Genomic DNA, 13211 nt, shown 5'->3' on the forward strand with positions numbered 1-13211 from the left:
TCAGCTTTCCCTTTCCTCCCGGCTTCCCGGGCGCCGCAGAGAAGCGAGCCGCCCTCCCTCGAGGAGGACGAAGGACTGGATTGCGCAGGGCTCACCGAAACCGAGAGCGGGCGAGCGGGAGTAGGCACCGCGCGGAGCATTGTGTGCGTGCAGCGGTGTCTGTTTCGGAAAGCTCTCTGGGGAGGTTCTGTCCCGAGGGGGCGGAGCGCAAGGCACCGAGGCGCTGGCTCCTTGTCCGGATAGAGTCCCGCGAAGACGCCGGCCCAGTTGAGCCTGAGCGCTGCTGAGGCGGCCGGTGGGACGGCGCGCCTGGTGGCGAGGCGGGCGCATTAAGGAGAGGCCGGGGCGCCCTCGGCCCCGCGGCAGCCGCTGCCCAGTGCGGTCGGCAGCGGCGGAGCATCTCGCTTCTGCTCACATCTGTGGAGCTGCCAGCGAGACGCTCGGACGCCGGGAGCCCCGCGCAAGAGCGGGCCGAGCGCGCGTTGGGAGCTCGCCTGTCCTGTCCGCGGAGGGTGCGCGGCCAGGAGAGCTAGGACCTCGCCGTTGTGCGCCCCACAGGCGTCGGCTGTATCCGGAGCGCGCCTGCCCGCCCCTCAGCTGCCCCGCTCAGGGCCGGAGAGGTGTGCATCATGAGCGGTGGCGAAGTGGTCTGCTCGGGGTGGCTCCGCAAGTCCCCGCCGGAGAAAAAGTTGAAGCGTTATGTAAGTAGAGGCTCTGCCAGCGGCACCCGGTCCCGAGCTGGCTGGCGGCTGCAGCTGCTCGCGCGCGGGGCTTATTAATCCGCATCTCTTTTACCCTCGGCCCCTTCTCCCATCAGGCTGGGGACCGGGTGCTGTACACTCACGCCCTGGCTTACACTTCACTTCGCCTGGCAACTTTCTTCCTCCAGATTCCGGACGGCCTGCATTTCGGGCCTTACCGCCCCATAGGAGGGCCCAGGGTTTCCAGATGAACTCCCGCTGCATGTTTTTACTATTGCTTCTAGCAGTTGTGGGGTGGGGTAAGGCGGGGAGAGGCGCATTCTCCTTTCTTTTTATCTTTCTGCACCTAATTATGGGGGTGGTGGCACTAGGAAAACCGTAGGGACCGCCAGCCCTCTTTGGTCCACGCTCTTTCTTCACTTCCCTTGGAGGTGGGTTTCGGGGAAGGGACGGTGGAGCTAAGAAATTGGTATCGGAGACAAGCATCTCATGTCTGCGCAAAAAGAAAAAGTTCTTAACGCGCCCTACCGTTTGCTTAGCAGGGTTCACATTTTCGCGGTTTTGAATTGAGGGACATTGGAGTTTGGCCCGAGAGCCCTGGCGGTTTGCTGCGAGAGGAAGGCACTGGGGGGAGCCTGCTGGCTGGTGTTTGGGCGTCTTGAACGCGCTGTCAAGCCCCGCAGGAGGGGACAGCTGAAGCCAGAAGGAATTTCTGTGTGTTGCCAATCTTTCCCAGGGCACCAGCGTGGCTTAAATGGCATTTGTGTAATTGATACACGATGCTGTTGGAAAAAATATTCCTTGAAAGAACCAACTTTAGTGGAAATCTATGTCCTCTTCAGGCGTCTGAGATCTCCCCGCCCCCATTTTTTTTTTTTTTTTTTTTTTTGTCGCTGCCTCCTGCAAAGGAAAGAGAGAACACTTTTATGCTGGCGTACGGAGCAAATACTTTTTCTAGTAAAATTTTAAAAAGCAGTATTTATGTTCACTCAAATATAAATTTTCTACCTGGGACTGACACTTGTGCTACTGGAACCTGTTTCTTGTTGGAGGATATCTCCATCCAGTGTTAGAGGTGAAGTTAATCCTATTAGTCACTGTTTGCTTGCATGGAACAGACTGAAGTGCAATATTTAACTTCACTGACAGCTCACCAGTGAGTTTCTGGTTTACTTTTGCCAGAATTTGTTATAGACAAGTAATTCTCATTTCAGGGATCGATGCCACAAATCCTAAGAAAGTTCTCCAGAGATTTTGAATCCTTCCAAACTCTGTCACTCCACCTGTCAACTGTTTGTCTGCATATCCTGGTAGAGATACTAGCTTTATTCCAAAAATAAGGGGAGAGGCAGTGGTTTTTTTCAGCTCTTGGTTCTAAAGGGATAGGTGTGTGTGAGAGGGGGGTGGGTAGGGAGCTGGAGGTATGTTTGTTTCGAGAAGACACAATTTAGGAAAGACATGCAGCTGTTGTTAGTTGCCACAGAGTTGATTCTGATCGTCATGACCCTGCGCTTGCAGAGTAGAACTGCTCCACGGGGGTTTCAGGGCTGTGACCTTTTGGAAGTAGATAGCCAGGCCTATCTTCCTAGGTGCCTTTGAGTGGGTTCCATCTGCCAACCTTTCCACTAGTAGTCTAGTGATTAGGTTCTTGGGGAACTAGGTATTGGTAATAGAGGTTTGTTTAATGCATTCTTTCACATGTTAGTTATGGCTTTTTCGAAAGACGCTAAGTACTCTATTAGGTACCATAAGGTTAGAAAATATAGGGGGGTGGGGGGAGTCCTGCCTCTTAGGCTTGCAATGTAATGTAGTATAAACCAGAAGGAAAATCAACCAAAAAGATTGTGTCTTAACAAGGACAAAAAAAAGGAGGTTCAAATGTGTGTGTGTATATATTTTATTTTTATTTTTTTCTTTTTTGACCCTTATTTTATGAGGTAGGTATTATCTCTGTTTCACAGGTGAGAAAACAATCTATCCAACCAGAACATGCCAGAGGCAGGATTTGAACCCAGGTCTACCTGACTCACTGAGCTGTAAAAGGTTAATGAGGCTCATCTAGTTCATTTCAAATACGGAGCTTGGACTAAATCATCCCTAAAGGTTCTTTCCGATTATAACTTTCTATGAGTCTGTGGATATTAGTTGAGAATGCCAGGAGGAAGTGGGCTGTAGAGCAGATGTGGTGTGCAAAAGAAATGTCAGACCTGGAGTTTGCCTTGAAGCAGCTTTTCGAGTCTTCGGGAAGACAGGCATATGTGAAAAATGAACCAATAGTGCAAAGTAGTTTATGATTATGTGCCCAGGTTGAGTGGTATGGATGCTTTGTAGATGTTTCAAGGAACAAGTTCAATGTAGTCTGGAACCATGGGAAGACTAGAGAGACAGTGGACTCATATTTGTGTTTTCCCTCAGCGGAGGGAAGAATATACCCCTAACAGCTGGGGAAAGGCTGTTTTTTTTTTTCTTGCCCAGTGGAGCACTAGTGTATTTTCTTTACGTAGTAGTGGAATGTGCTAAGATGGCCCAGGAAGATGGTGGGCAGGGTGGCTCTCAGCTGAGGTAGCTAAGAGGATGAGGCAGAGTGTTTAAGTGAGGCTTGTCTCATTTTTTAGCTGTGAAATTGGTTGCCCAGAAGATGTTGCCATTCCCAGATTATTGTTGATCTTTTGGCTTAGGTATCCAATTTTTTTTTATCCAATTTAGATTGTTTTTGCTAAAGCAGCTTTTGACCATTAATGATACCCAAAAACCAAAAAACCAAACCCAGTGCCGTTGATTATGTATATATGCATTGCCTATGCCTGTTCTCTTTTCACGTAGAATCTTTATTTCCTGGATGAAAGGAAACATTGTTGGCCACCCAGTGGGCAAAACGTTGCTTTATAATGGTTTTTAATGAATGGATTTGCTGTGAAAAGATATCTCAGATGCGTGGTACTGTAATTATTAAATGAGACCTCAGAGACTGAGCATTATCATTCTTTTGGGAAACGTTTGACCCGTGGGGCTTTGACAGTTGTCTTGTTGTTCACAGTATTTATAAGGTAGGCCAAACACCGATTAAGATGATCCTTAAGGGCTTTTAAGTCACACAAAATTGTTTTAGCTTTATTTTTAAAGTCACCCAATGCATTCCATTTACAACTCCATTTTATGTTTGCTGTTTCAACTCAAGCAGCATTGTTTTCTTTACACCCCAGTGTCTGCATCTCATCTGTAAGCCTTTCTTGAATTTTCTAAAGAGAGTGAAATCTCTTTCCTAAAGAGGTTTTATGAATTAAAAGGTGAGAGACAGACTCCCAGCCTTTTCTTATTTAATTTGTCCTATGTTTGTTTGCATATGGGTAAAACTGCCTTGTATGTGTCTCATTCTTTGAATTTTTTTTAAAAGCCTACTTAAAATGGAGGTGGAAAATTTTATGATTTCTTCCATTCTTTTCAATACGGTGTTGCTGTTTTTGTCCTGTGTTATGTATTAAACAGCTGATTTTTGTTGTTTTGTTTTGGACCCAAGTGGAATCACGTGTGTAGATCTTTTGTCACTAGGGTAACAGAAAATGAGTAAACTCTTGGTAGTGCGAGCTTAACAGTGTTGCCTAGATTTTTAAAGAGTTACTTAAAGACGAATCATCCATTTGAAATAATGGTGTAATTTTCATCAGGACTTGAAATTTTAGCAGAAAGTGTAAATCCAGAATTAAAGGATTGCTTCAAGCCAACTGGTCACCACTGTAGCTCTGTAGGGGGTGCTTCCCTGTGGCCTTCCTCGAGCCTGGACACCAAGTTTGACTCCTTTGTGGCCTGGCTGTCAGTGTTGGGCAGGTGTGCAATCTCAGCAGGTGAACCTGCTTCTGAGGCCAGAGCAAGGTGGCCTATAAGCTGACAGCCAGCCTGGGAACAAGTCTCGAATGCCTAATCTGCACCCAGCTTGGGCTCTGTCTGCTCTGCAGCTGTCAACTAATAGGCCGGTTCTTTGTCTGCAGTCCTGATTCTGGAAATGGGCCTGGAAACAGAAATAACCTCTCCCACTAGGTGGGCACCTGACATCTGACATGAGGAGGGTGGGCAGGCAGGATATAAGCACCTCCTTGGTTCAAGGACAACCCAGGACCTTGCTAAGCATTTCCTGAGTCCCTGCTCAGTAGTGTCACTACACCAAAGAAAACTATGATGTCTGGAAGCTCTTCCTATCCCTTTTCTGGTGATTACCGGGCGCAATCAACAGACTCTGAAGCTTTTGCTTACAGTTATTGAAGGAGCATAGTTTGTTGAAGGAAATTTTTTCTTGCAGTCATCATGTTAGTAAACCTTCTATTCAGATACTTAACGTTTTCTTTTTATCTTTTCAAGTGTGGCAGGAACGTTTCTATTAACAAAGATCATCAAATGACAGTTACATTAAGCCTTTGTGATAGTTAATTCTTTTGTTGTGCCTGGGCTTAATGGTAAGTACAAAACTGTCCAAGTAAAACTTGCAGAATCCCTAAATCTGATTGCTTTCTTTTGCAGTTCACAAATTATCTTCAGGAAGGTGTGTCCGTTTGGAAAGTGATTTTAGAATTCTGTTTTTCATTATTTCTTTTAAAGATGATCTTTGGACAAAATACAATAATACAGCAAGAGTTACACTTGGACAATCTGGTTGACAGCTGAATTGGTTATTTCAGTGTGTATTGCCATAATCTTGCTTAACAAATGCGTACCCAAAAAAACCAAACCCACTGCCATCGAGTCGATTTCAACTCCTAGCAACCCTATAGCACAGAATAGAACTGCCCCATAGAGTTTCCAAGGAGCGCCTGGTGGATTTGAACTGCCGACCTCTTGGTTAGCAGCTGTAGCACTTAACCACTATGCCACCAGGGTTTCCAACAAATGTGTAAGGAAGAGAATAAAGCATTTTTTGAGATTAAGTAAAAATTTGGATTTTGGGGTCAACATAAAACATAGATACTTAAGATTTGATCATTTGCAATGTGAGAAAGTCTAAGAGGTGATAGATTCAAAATATACATTAAGTGCTAGCACTCAGTTTTCTTAGACTTATAGACAGGAGGGGCATTGTACTAGGTGGATGACTACTGCTTTCCTTTGAAGTTTTTTTTTTTTTTTGGAAGGTATTAAGATGGAACCCCCACTGAGTATCAGGGCCCTGTATTCACCTGGCTTTTAACCATTTTAACCGTTCTGAGTGTTAGTTTCTTTATCTGTAAAGTGGAGTGAGGCGGGAAGGCGTTGGTCTAGATCCTAACCTCTCTTGCAGTTTAACATTCTTCTCAGGCATTTCTTTTGGTGAAAGGGGTGCTTCTCAATAGGCCTCCTTTTTGGGAAATTAATCTTAGTTTATTGCTCATCTTAAATAGTTTAATGTGTATATGCCAGAGCCTGATTCTTTGGGACCCTCTGGTATTTCTCCTAACAGAATGTAAGCTCCTTTGAGCACAGGGCCTTTGAAGGCCGTGTTCACTATCCTGGGTGCTGTGCCTGGCTTAGAGTAGAAGCTCAACAAGAGTTGTTGACTGAATGAAGAAACAGGTATTTCTGGGGCTTTTGTAATGTGCCTTGCATAGAATACAATGGAGGAAAAGTCTCACTCCCTGCCCTTAAGGAGTTTCTAATCTGGGCAGGCTGTAGACAGGCTGTAAACACATGGACATTGAAATCCTTTTACTAGATATCTGTTGGAGCCTTGGTGACACAGTGGTTAAGAGCTTGGCTGCCAACCAAAAGGTCAGTAGTTTGAATTCACCAGCTGCTCCTTGGAAACCCTATGGGGCATTTCTGCTCTCTCCTGTTGGGTCACTATGAGTCAAAATGGACTTGACGGCAACGGGTTTTTTTTTTTTTTTTGGTAGAAATATAAGGCCATCTGTGATTAATTGCCAAATGACTGACCCAGACAGTAACTGCTTAACAGTTAAGACCAAGAGCAGTGCCCGGAGGTAGCTGCCAGGGAATACTTCAGGAATAAATTTCAAGCTGTGTTCTTGGGACAGCCAAGGTGCTGGGGGCAGGAATAGCAAAGCCATAAGGGAAGGCTGGTTTTGGAGGAAGAAAGATGACTTTGTGTGTTGAGTTTAGACATCCTACTGAAAAGAACGCTTCAACACCTCAGTTTTCATGCATAGCAGAGAGTTTCTAGTTGGAGAAGTTTCTGCTTCTGCCATGACCTTATGCCCCTGATGGAAACCTGAGCAGGATTGAGTTTTCCATATCAAACTAGAAACAAACCAACAACTGTTTGGTCCACCTGAGCTTATTAAAATTCTAGAGGATATGTGTTATTTAAGATTTCTTTATGTCTGTTTTGAACTAAATAATTCATTCTGGCAAGCATTTAGTTTGCAACAGAGAAGGAGCATGTTCTGCGGGGACGAAGAATAAAAGAGCCTTTGATTCATTTGCTTCTGAGTTCCAGCAGGAGGGCCAGGGCTGCCTTGGGCTAGCGTCTTTATTTTGGACTTTGGAAGCCATCTTAGCCCAGCTGTGTGTGCCAGCTAGTGTTGGGGGAAAAAGAATAACGCCATTGGATCACATTAAACCCCTTCTGACTGTTGATGGAGGGTTTTCTCTCATTTCACATTCCTTGCATTAACATGGTGGCTAATTTCCACCAAGTTAGAGCTCCATCTGAATTTGCCATTTGAACTTGGCTAAAAGCCTCAACGTCTGTCTCTGGGACTCCTTTTATCTCAGGCTGTCAACTAAATACAGAAAACTTATCAAGTCACAAGTCTTTTTATTCTCTCCTCCTCATCTACAAGCATAGTAAAATTAGCATTCTTTTCTTCTTTATATTACTCCTGGGGAAAAAGTGGCTCATTGTACTGTGGATTTCCACATTTATTAAATAAGTAGCCCCTTCAGTTGCCAAGTGCATAGCTGCAGGGGCCTTAATGAATTGTGGATGGCAGTTTAGGCATGTAGAATTGTTGGGAAAAGTTCTTTTATGAACTGGAAGTTTCTGAGTATTGCAGGCTTGTATATGTGAGCCCCTTAAATGATACGAGAATGCCGTAAGTGGGAAAAAAAGAATCTTATGTTTTAAGCAGTTTATTTATTCATAGGCGTAAAGTGTTCCCTAATTGACGAGCACAGTTCTCCTTGCTGAGTGCATGTAAAAGTATAACCTCCTAGCAGCTTTGGACATTCTCACAGCCTGCTTTATACAAAATAGTTCAGACTGTGTGCTGTAATGCCTGTTCAGCCGTTATCTCTGTTCCATTAGCTCTTGAAGCATTCTGATTACAACTTGTAGCTGCCAAGCCCATCCTGCAGTATTATCGGGAGCAAAAACTTTCCACGTGGTTGTCTTTAGGAGAGCTGCTGTGTGCACACTACGCTTGAAGATGTAAGTTGCAAAGGAATAGCGCTTCTGGGGAAGTGTGAGTTATCTTCACTTTTTCCTACCATGTAATTGTTACATTCTTACTTACGTGTGTTTGTTTCAGAAAGTTGAACTTATTTCTAAACTAAGTTCTCTTTTCTTTTTATATACTGGAAAGAATGTCCACTTTTCCAAGGGTTTTTCTTAGGGCGGTATTTTTTTTTTCTCCAGCTTTTTACTTTGAATTTGTACTTGGCCCAGGTAATTCCTATGTGTTCAAAAAACTATGTCCTGAGAGGAAAAATTAAAAAACAAATGGCTACATTGTTCCATGAATCAAAAAAATATACTGAGAGTCCAAAAATTTCTTTTCAGTGTAAAAATCTTACATCTTTTTTTTTTTTAAGGAAGAAAAATACCAAACTTTTCTTTAACTATCCTGTTCATTGTTTTTCCTTTCTTTATTTTTCACTTGTTTAATATCTGAAAACAACAACAAAAAAAACAGTTTTATACTCTCTTCTTTAAGAATACCACACATGGGGGAAAAAATTGAAATTAAGAGGAGCCACCCTCTGGTCTGAAGGGAGGGAATGTCAACACCAAGGCTGTAATAGCTTACTTCCATGCTGCTTGGTTGAATTGACTATTTATCATTATTGTCTAGAGATATTAGTTATTAAACATCAGGTTTAGCATAATTTTAGTTAAGGGGCTTGTTTTCGTGACACAGATTGTAGACTATTTTTCTCTCCCGAAATGCAGTTTTCAGTTACTACTCAGTTGGGAAATGTGGCTAGGCCACTTTCTGACTAGCAGGCTCCTCCCTCCTGAGATGACTACCTGGTTAAAGAATTAAGTGCCTGCTGTGCCTTCTCAGCTCCAGCCCTTAACACAGTCCCGTCAGTTCCTTGACCAAAGTCATGGTAGCCAAGAGCAAAGTGTATCTGGTTCCAGGGATGGCCACTTGATTAGCGGGAGAAAAGCACTTTAATCTTTCACATTTGGATGAGAAACACCAGGTAAAGTACTACCTTCAGTGTTTTGAATTCCAGTTGTGTTGTGTAGGGCTTGAAGAGGAATGATTACTTCATTCAGTTTGGGAGGTATTATTTGAACCCCCTACCTTCTGACAAAGTTATAATTGACCCCAAAGTTGTGTAGAGAATTCAAGTTCACAGGTTCTCTCTGACTATTTCAGGTTTAAATATTTGAAGCGTTGAGAAAAGGTAAAAGGAAATACTGAATGGTAAGAATGTAAGATATTTGGGAAGGTAATATATTCCTGGTGCTGCTGTTACGTATAACCAATGTGTTCTGAGTAATTTATACAGGTCATTTATATTCAGAGAGAAGGGCACAATATTAAACTGTTGACATTGAACAGTGGTTTATTTATTTTTTTTCTCCTCCCTGTCCTTTAAGCAGTCAAATAAAGATTCAAATTTACAAATGTCTAATGCTCCAAACAGGAAAAGCAAGCTTAATATATTTTTCTGATTTTCACAATGACCCGTAGTAGACACAGTGGGTGTATGCACATGATCTGTTTACAGAGAAAATTGTGGCTTCATTTATCATTCTTGGTGTTCGTAATAGGATATTAATTTATAGAAGACAAAGATGGTATTTGTTCTCTGTGTCTAAAATGCACAGTGTGGTACCTTGCACAGTTTCTTGAACAGCATGGCCAAATAATTGTAGAATTTTGAGCCCGAAATTGTAAATCATCTAGTCCAATGTTTCTCAGACTTTCCTAACCCATTACTCTCTCATATATCGTTTGAGTGTTCTTCAGCTTTTCATCCAGTCTTACTTTCTGTAATTTGTGTTAAAAAACATCAGCTGTTTTGAATCTATTTTTTCAAATTTACACGTCTCCTTTTCCAATAGTCTAAAGTCTAACCTCCTCATTTTACAGGGAATGAAAATTAGCCTCAGAGAGACTAATTGATTTGTCCGAGGTCATACAACTTCACCAGCTGTTCTGGCAGGGCTAGAATTGGAATTTGGATCTCTCACCTCTCAGGTCAGATCCTTCAGTTGCTGAGTAAATGCCTGCCGTGAACAAGGCACTGTGAGGGACTTTAAGAGGAGGAAGAGGGCACTGTCTCCACCCTTTAAAAGTTTGTGTGCTCCTAGGGGACATTGTGAGTCCTAAATGACTCCACAGCAACGGGTTTGGTTTTTTGGAGACATAGGATGTTTCAGTACTCCAATTTGTATTAACCCGTTGCTGACGAGTCGATTCTGACTCATAGTGACCCTACAGGACAGAGTAGAACTGCCCCGTAGGGTTTCCATGGAGCGGCTGGTGGATTCGAACCGCAGACGTTTCAGTTAGCAGCCTGAGCTCGTAACTGCTACGCCACCAGGGCTTTGTATTATAAGTAGTGATATACAAGACAAAGCTCTAGAACAAATCAGCAGAGAGAGATTAATTAAGGGATTCTGTGAAGGCTTAATGAAGGTGGCAGGAGAGATTTCACCAAGATCTTAAAAATTAGATTTGATACTCAAAGATGGGACCTGATTTCGATTCCTCCCTTTCCAAGCCAGACTCTTAAATGGGATATATATACTTTTCTGCCTCTTCTTCCTCCTGCCTCATCCATTGATGGAATACAGCCTGGCTCCTTTTTTTTTCTACAACCCTTACCCAAATGGGGAAACCCTCGTAGTGTAGTGGTTAAGAGCTACGGCTGCTAACCAAAAGGTCAGCAGTTGGAATCCACCAAGTGCTCCTTGGTCAACCCTATGGGGAGTTGTACTCTGTCCTATAGGGTTGCTATGAGTTGGAATCAACTTGATGGCAACAGGTTTGATTTTTTTTTGTTTGTTTTGGTTTATCTAAACAGCTCTCATTAAGGTCCCTAATGACCTCTTTGTTGCCAGATCTAATGGACACCTTTTAGTTCTTATTCTTCATGGAACTCTTGGCTTACAGTGATGGAGCTGACCAATCTGTCTTTTCAAAACATGTTCCTTCCTGTACCTAGCTGACAACATGCTCTAGTCTCCTTAACTGTTAGAGTCCATAATGGTTCTAGGGCTAGCCCTTGGTTGTCTCTTCTACCATTTCTGTTAGTGATTCTTTATCCTTTGTGAGCTCATGACCTCCTTTGAAAATTTGATAAAAACTCTGGGCTTTCAGTTTCCACAAATTTCTTAAAAGCTGGAATGCAAACATTTATTATAACCTTGCATGTTTTCTGACTTTTAAAGCCCACCTGTGGATCTTAAAAATCAAACCAATTGCCAGTCAAATTGATTCTGACTCATCCCTGGGTAGTGCAGACAGTTAAGCACTCAGGTACTAACTGAAAGGTTGACTGTTCGAATCCATTCAGAGGCACCTTAGAAAGAAGGGTCACAGCCATTGAAAACCCTTTGGAATGCAGTTCTACTCTGTAACACAAGGGGTCTCCATAAGTCAGAATTAACTCCATGGCAACTGGTTTGGGTTTTTTTTTTTTTTTAATGGATCTTAAGGCCCGTTTTTTTTTTTTTTTAAGGCCCAGTTAACCCAGTTAAATGCCTCTAAATTATATGCTTATGATTCTGAGACACAATCTCAGTCTGTTTCTTACAGCATTATCTGTGGATTCCGTGTATTTAATGGTGTCGCTATGAGTTGGAATTGACTCGATGGCAATGGGTTTGGTTTTTTTGATTTTAGATACCCTGCAGGAACTCAAAGTCAGCATGTCTACAACAAGTCTTGGCAGCCTCTCTCTAAACCTGGTCCTCTGGTTCCTGTCTCAGTGAATCCCACCACCATCTGGTGGCTTAAGAGAGAGGTTTTTTGTGACAGTTCTCTCCCTCACTGTCCACACCCCATGCCAAGTCCTGTCAGTTTTTCCTCCTAAATACCTGACTCATTGGCCCTTTGTAGCTTAAGCTCTCCTTGCCTTACTTCTGGATTGCTGCAATAGCCAATTGGTCTCGCTGCTTCCAGTCTTGGCCTCCTTCAAAGTTCATCAAGGCAGCCAGGGGACTTTTCTGAAACACACATCTCATGATGCCATTTCCCAGCATGAACTGTTCTACGATGTTCCTTTGCTCTTAAAAACAAACCCATTGCCATCGAGTCAATTCTAACTCGTAGCGACCCTAGGACAGAGTAGAACTGCCCCATAGGTTTTCCAAGGAGTGCCTGGTGGATTTGAACTGCCGACCCTTTGGTTAGCAGCCATAGCTCTTAATCACTAGCCCACCTGAATGTCCAAACCTTTTCCCTTGACTGGCAGGGCTGTTTGTGATGTGGTGTCTGCACGTCTCTGCCGTAGAATTTGCTGCCACCTTCTCCACGCATGCTTTCCCCTTCAGCTGTACTGAACTGCCCAAATTGCTGTGTGATCTGTCTCTCCGGGCCTTTGCATGTGCTCTTCTCTCCTCCAGGAATTCTTGGCCCTCCCTTTTCTGCTTCCTTGCCCAGGCTAATTTCTGCCTGCTGTCTTACTTCTGGAGCCTTTTCTGAACTCCCACCACAGCCATCACACATGCATACAGATGTAGTGGTCCAGGAGCATTGGTTTTGTCCTGTGATACCCTGTCATTCCCGTAGCATAGCACTTACCACACTTGATTATACTTGCTGTTTTGCTTGCTTATTTCACTTTTGGAAGGCAGGGCCACCTTGTGACTTCGGTGAGTACAATGTACTTTTGCTTTTGTGGGCCCCTTGCTGCATAAAGATATTAAAAATTATGTTTTATATTAAGGAGCTCTGGTGGTACAACTGGTTAAGCCTCAGCTGCAGACCAAAAGGTTAGTGGTTTGAACCTACCCAATGGCTCCGAGGGAAAAAGACCTGGAGATCTGTGCCTGCAAAGATTAAAACCCATTGCCATGGGTTGATTCTGACTCGTAATGACCCTGCACGACAGGGTAGAACTGCCCCCATAGAGTTTCCAAGAGTGTAAATCTTTACAGAAGCACACTGCCACACCTTTCTCCCATGGAGCAGCTGGTGGGTTCGAACTGCCGATTTTTTGCTTGGCAGCTGAGTGCTTAACCACTGTGCCGCCAGGGCTCCTTTTGGTGATCCCTGTTGGAGTCCTGGTCGTGCAGTGGTTAAGCATTTGGCTGCTAACCAAAAGGTCGGCAGTTAGAACCCACCAGCTGGTCCTTGGAAACCCTGTGGGGCAGTTTTGCTCTGTCTTGTAGGGTTGCTATGA

The 13211-nt window shown here is 43.6% G+C and overlaps 1 protein-coding gene across 2 annotated transcripts in view; it reads left to right on the plus strand.

Moving 5' to 3' along the window:
- The first annotated feature begins 220 nt into the window (after window positions 1-220).
- The window catches only part of GAB1 (GRB2 associated binding protein 1), a 143914-nt gene continuing 130923 nt past the window's right edge, over window positions 221-13211 (plus strand). For both annotated transcript variants that reach the window (XM_003417503.4, XM_003417502.4), the window contains exon 1: window positions 221-701. In XM_003417503.4, the coding sequence (XP_003417551.1) occupies window positions 630-701 (72 nt within the window). In that variant the 5' untranslated portion in view covers window positions 221-629. The remainder of the gene's footprint in view (window positions 702-13211) is intronic.

Source organism: Loxodonta africana, chromosome 13 (assembly GCF_030014295.1).
Source record: "Loxodonta africana isolate mLoxAfr1 chromosome 13, mLoxAfr1.hap2, whole genome shotgun sequence".
NCBI classification, from domain to species: domain Eukaryota; kingdom Metazoa; phylum Chordata; class Mammalia; order Proboscidea; family Elephantidae; genus Loxodonta; species Loxodonta africana.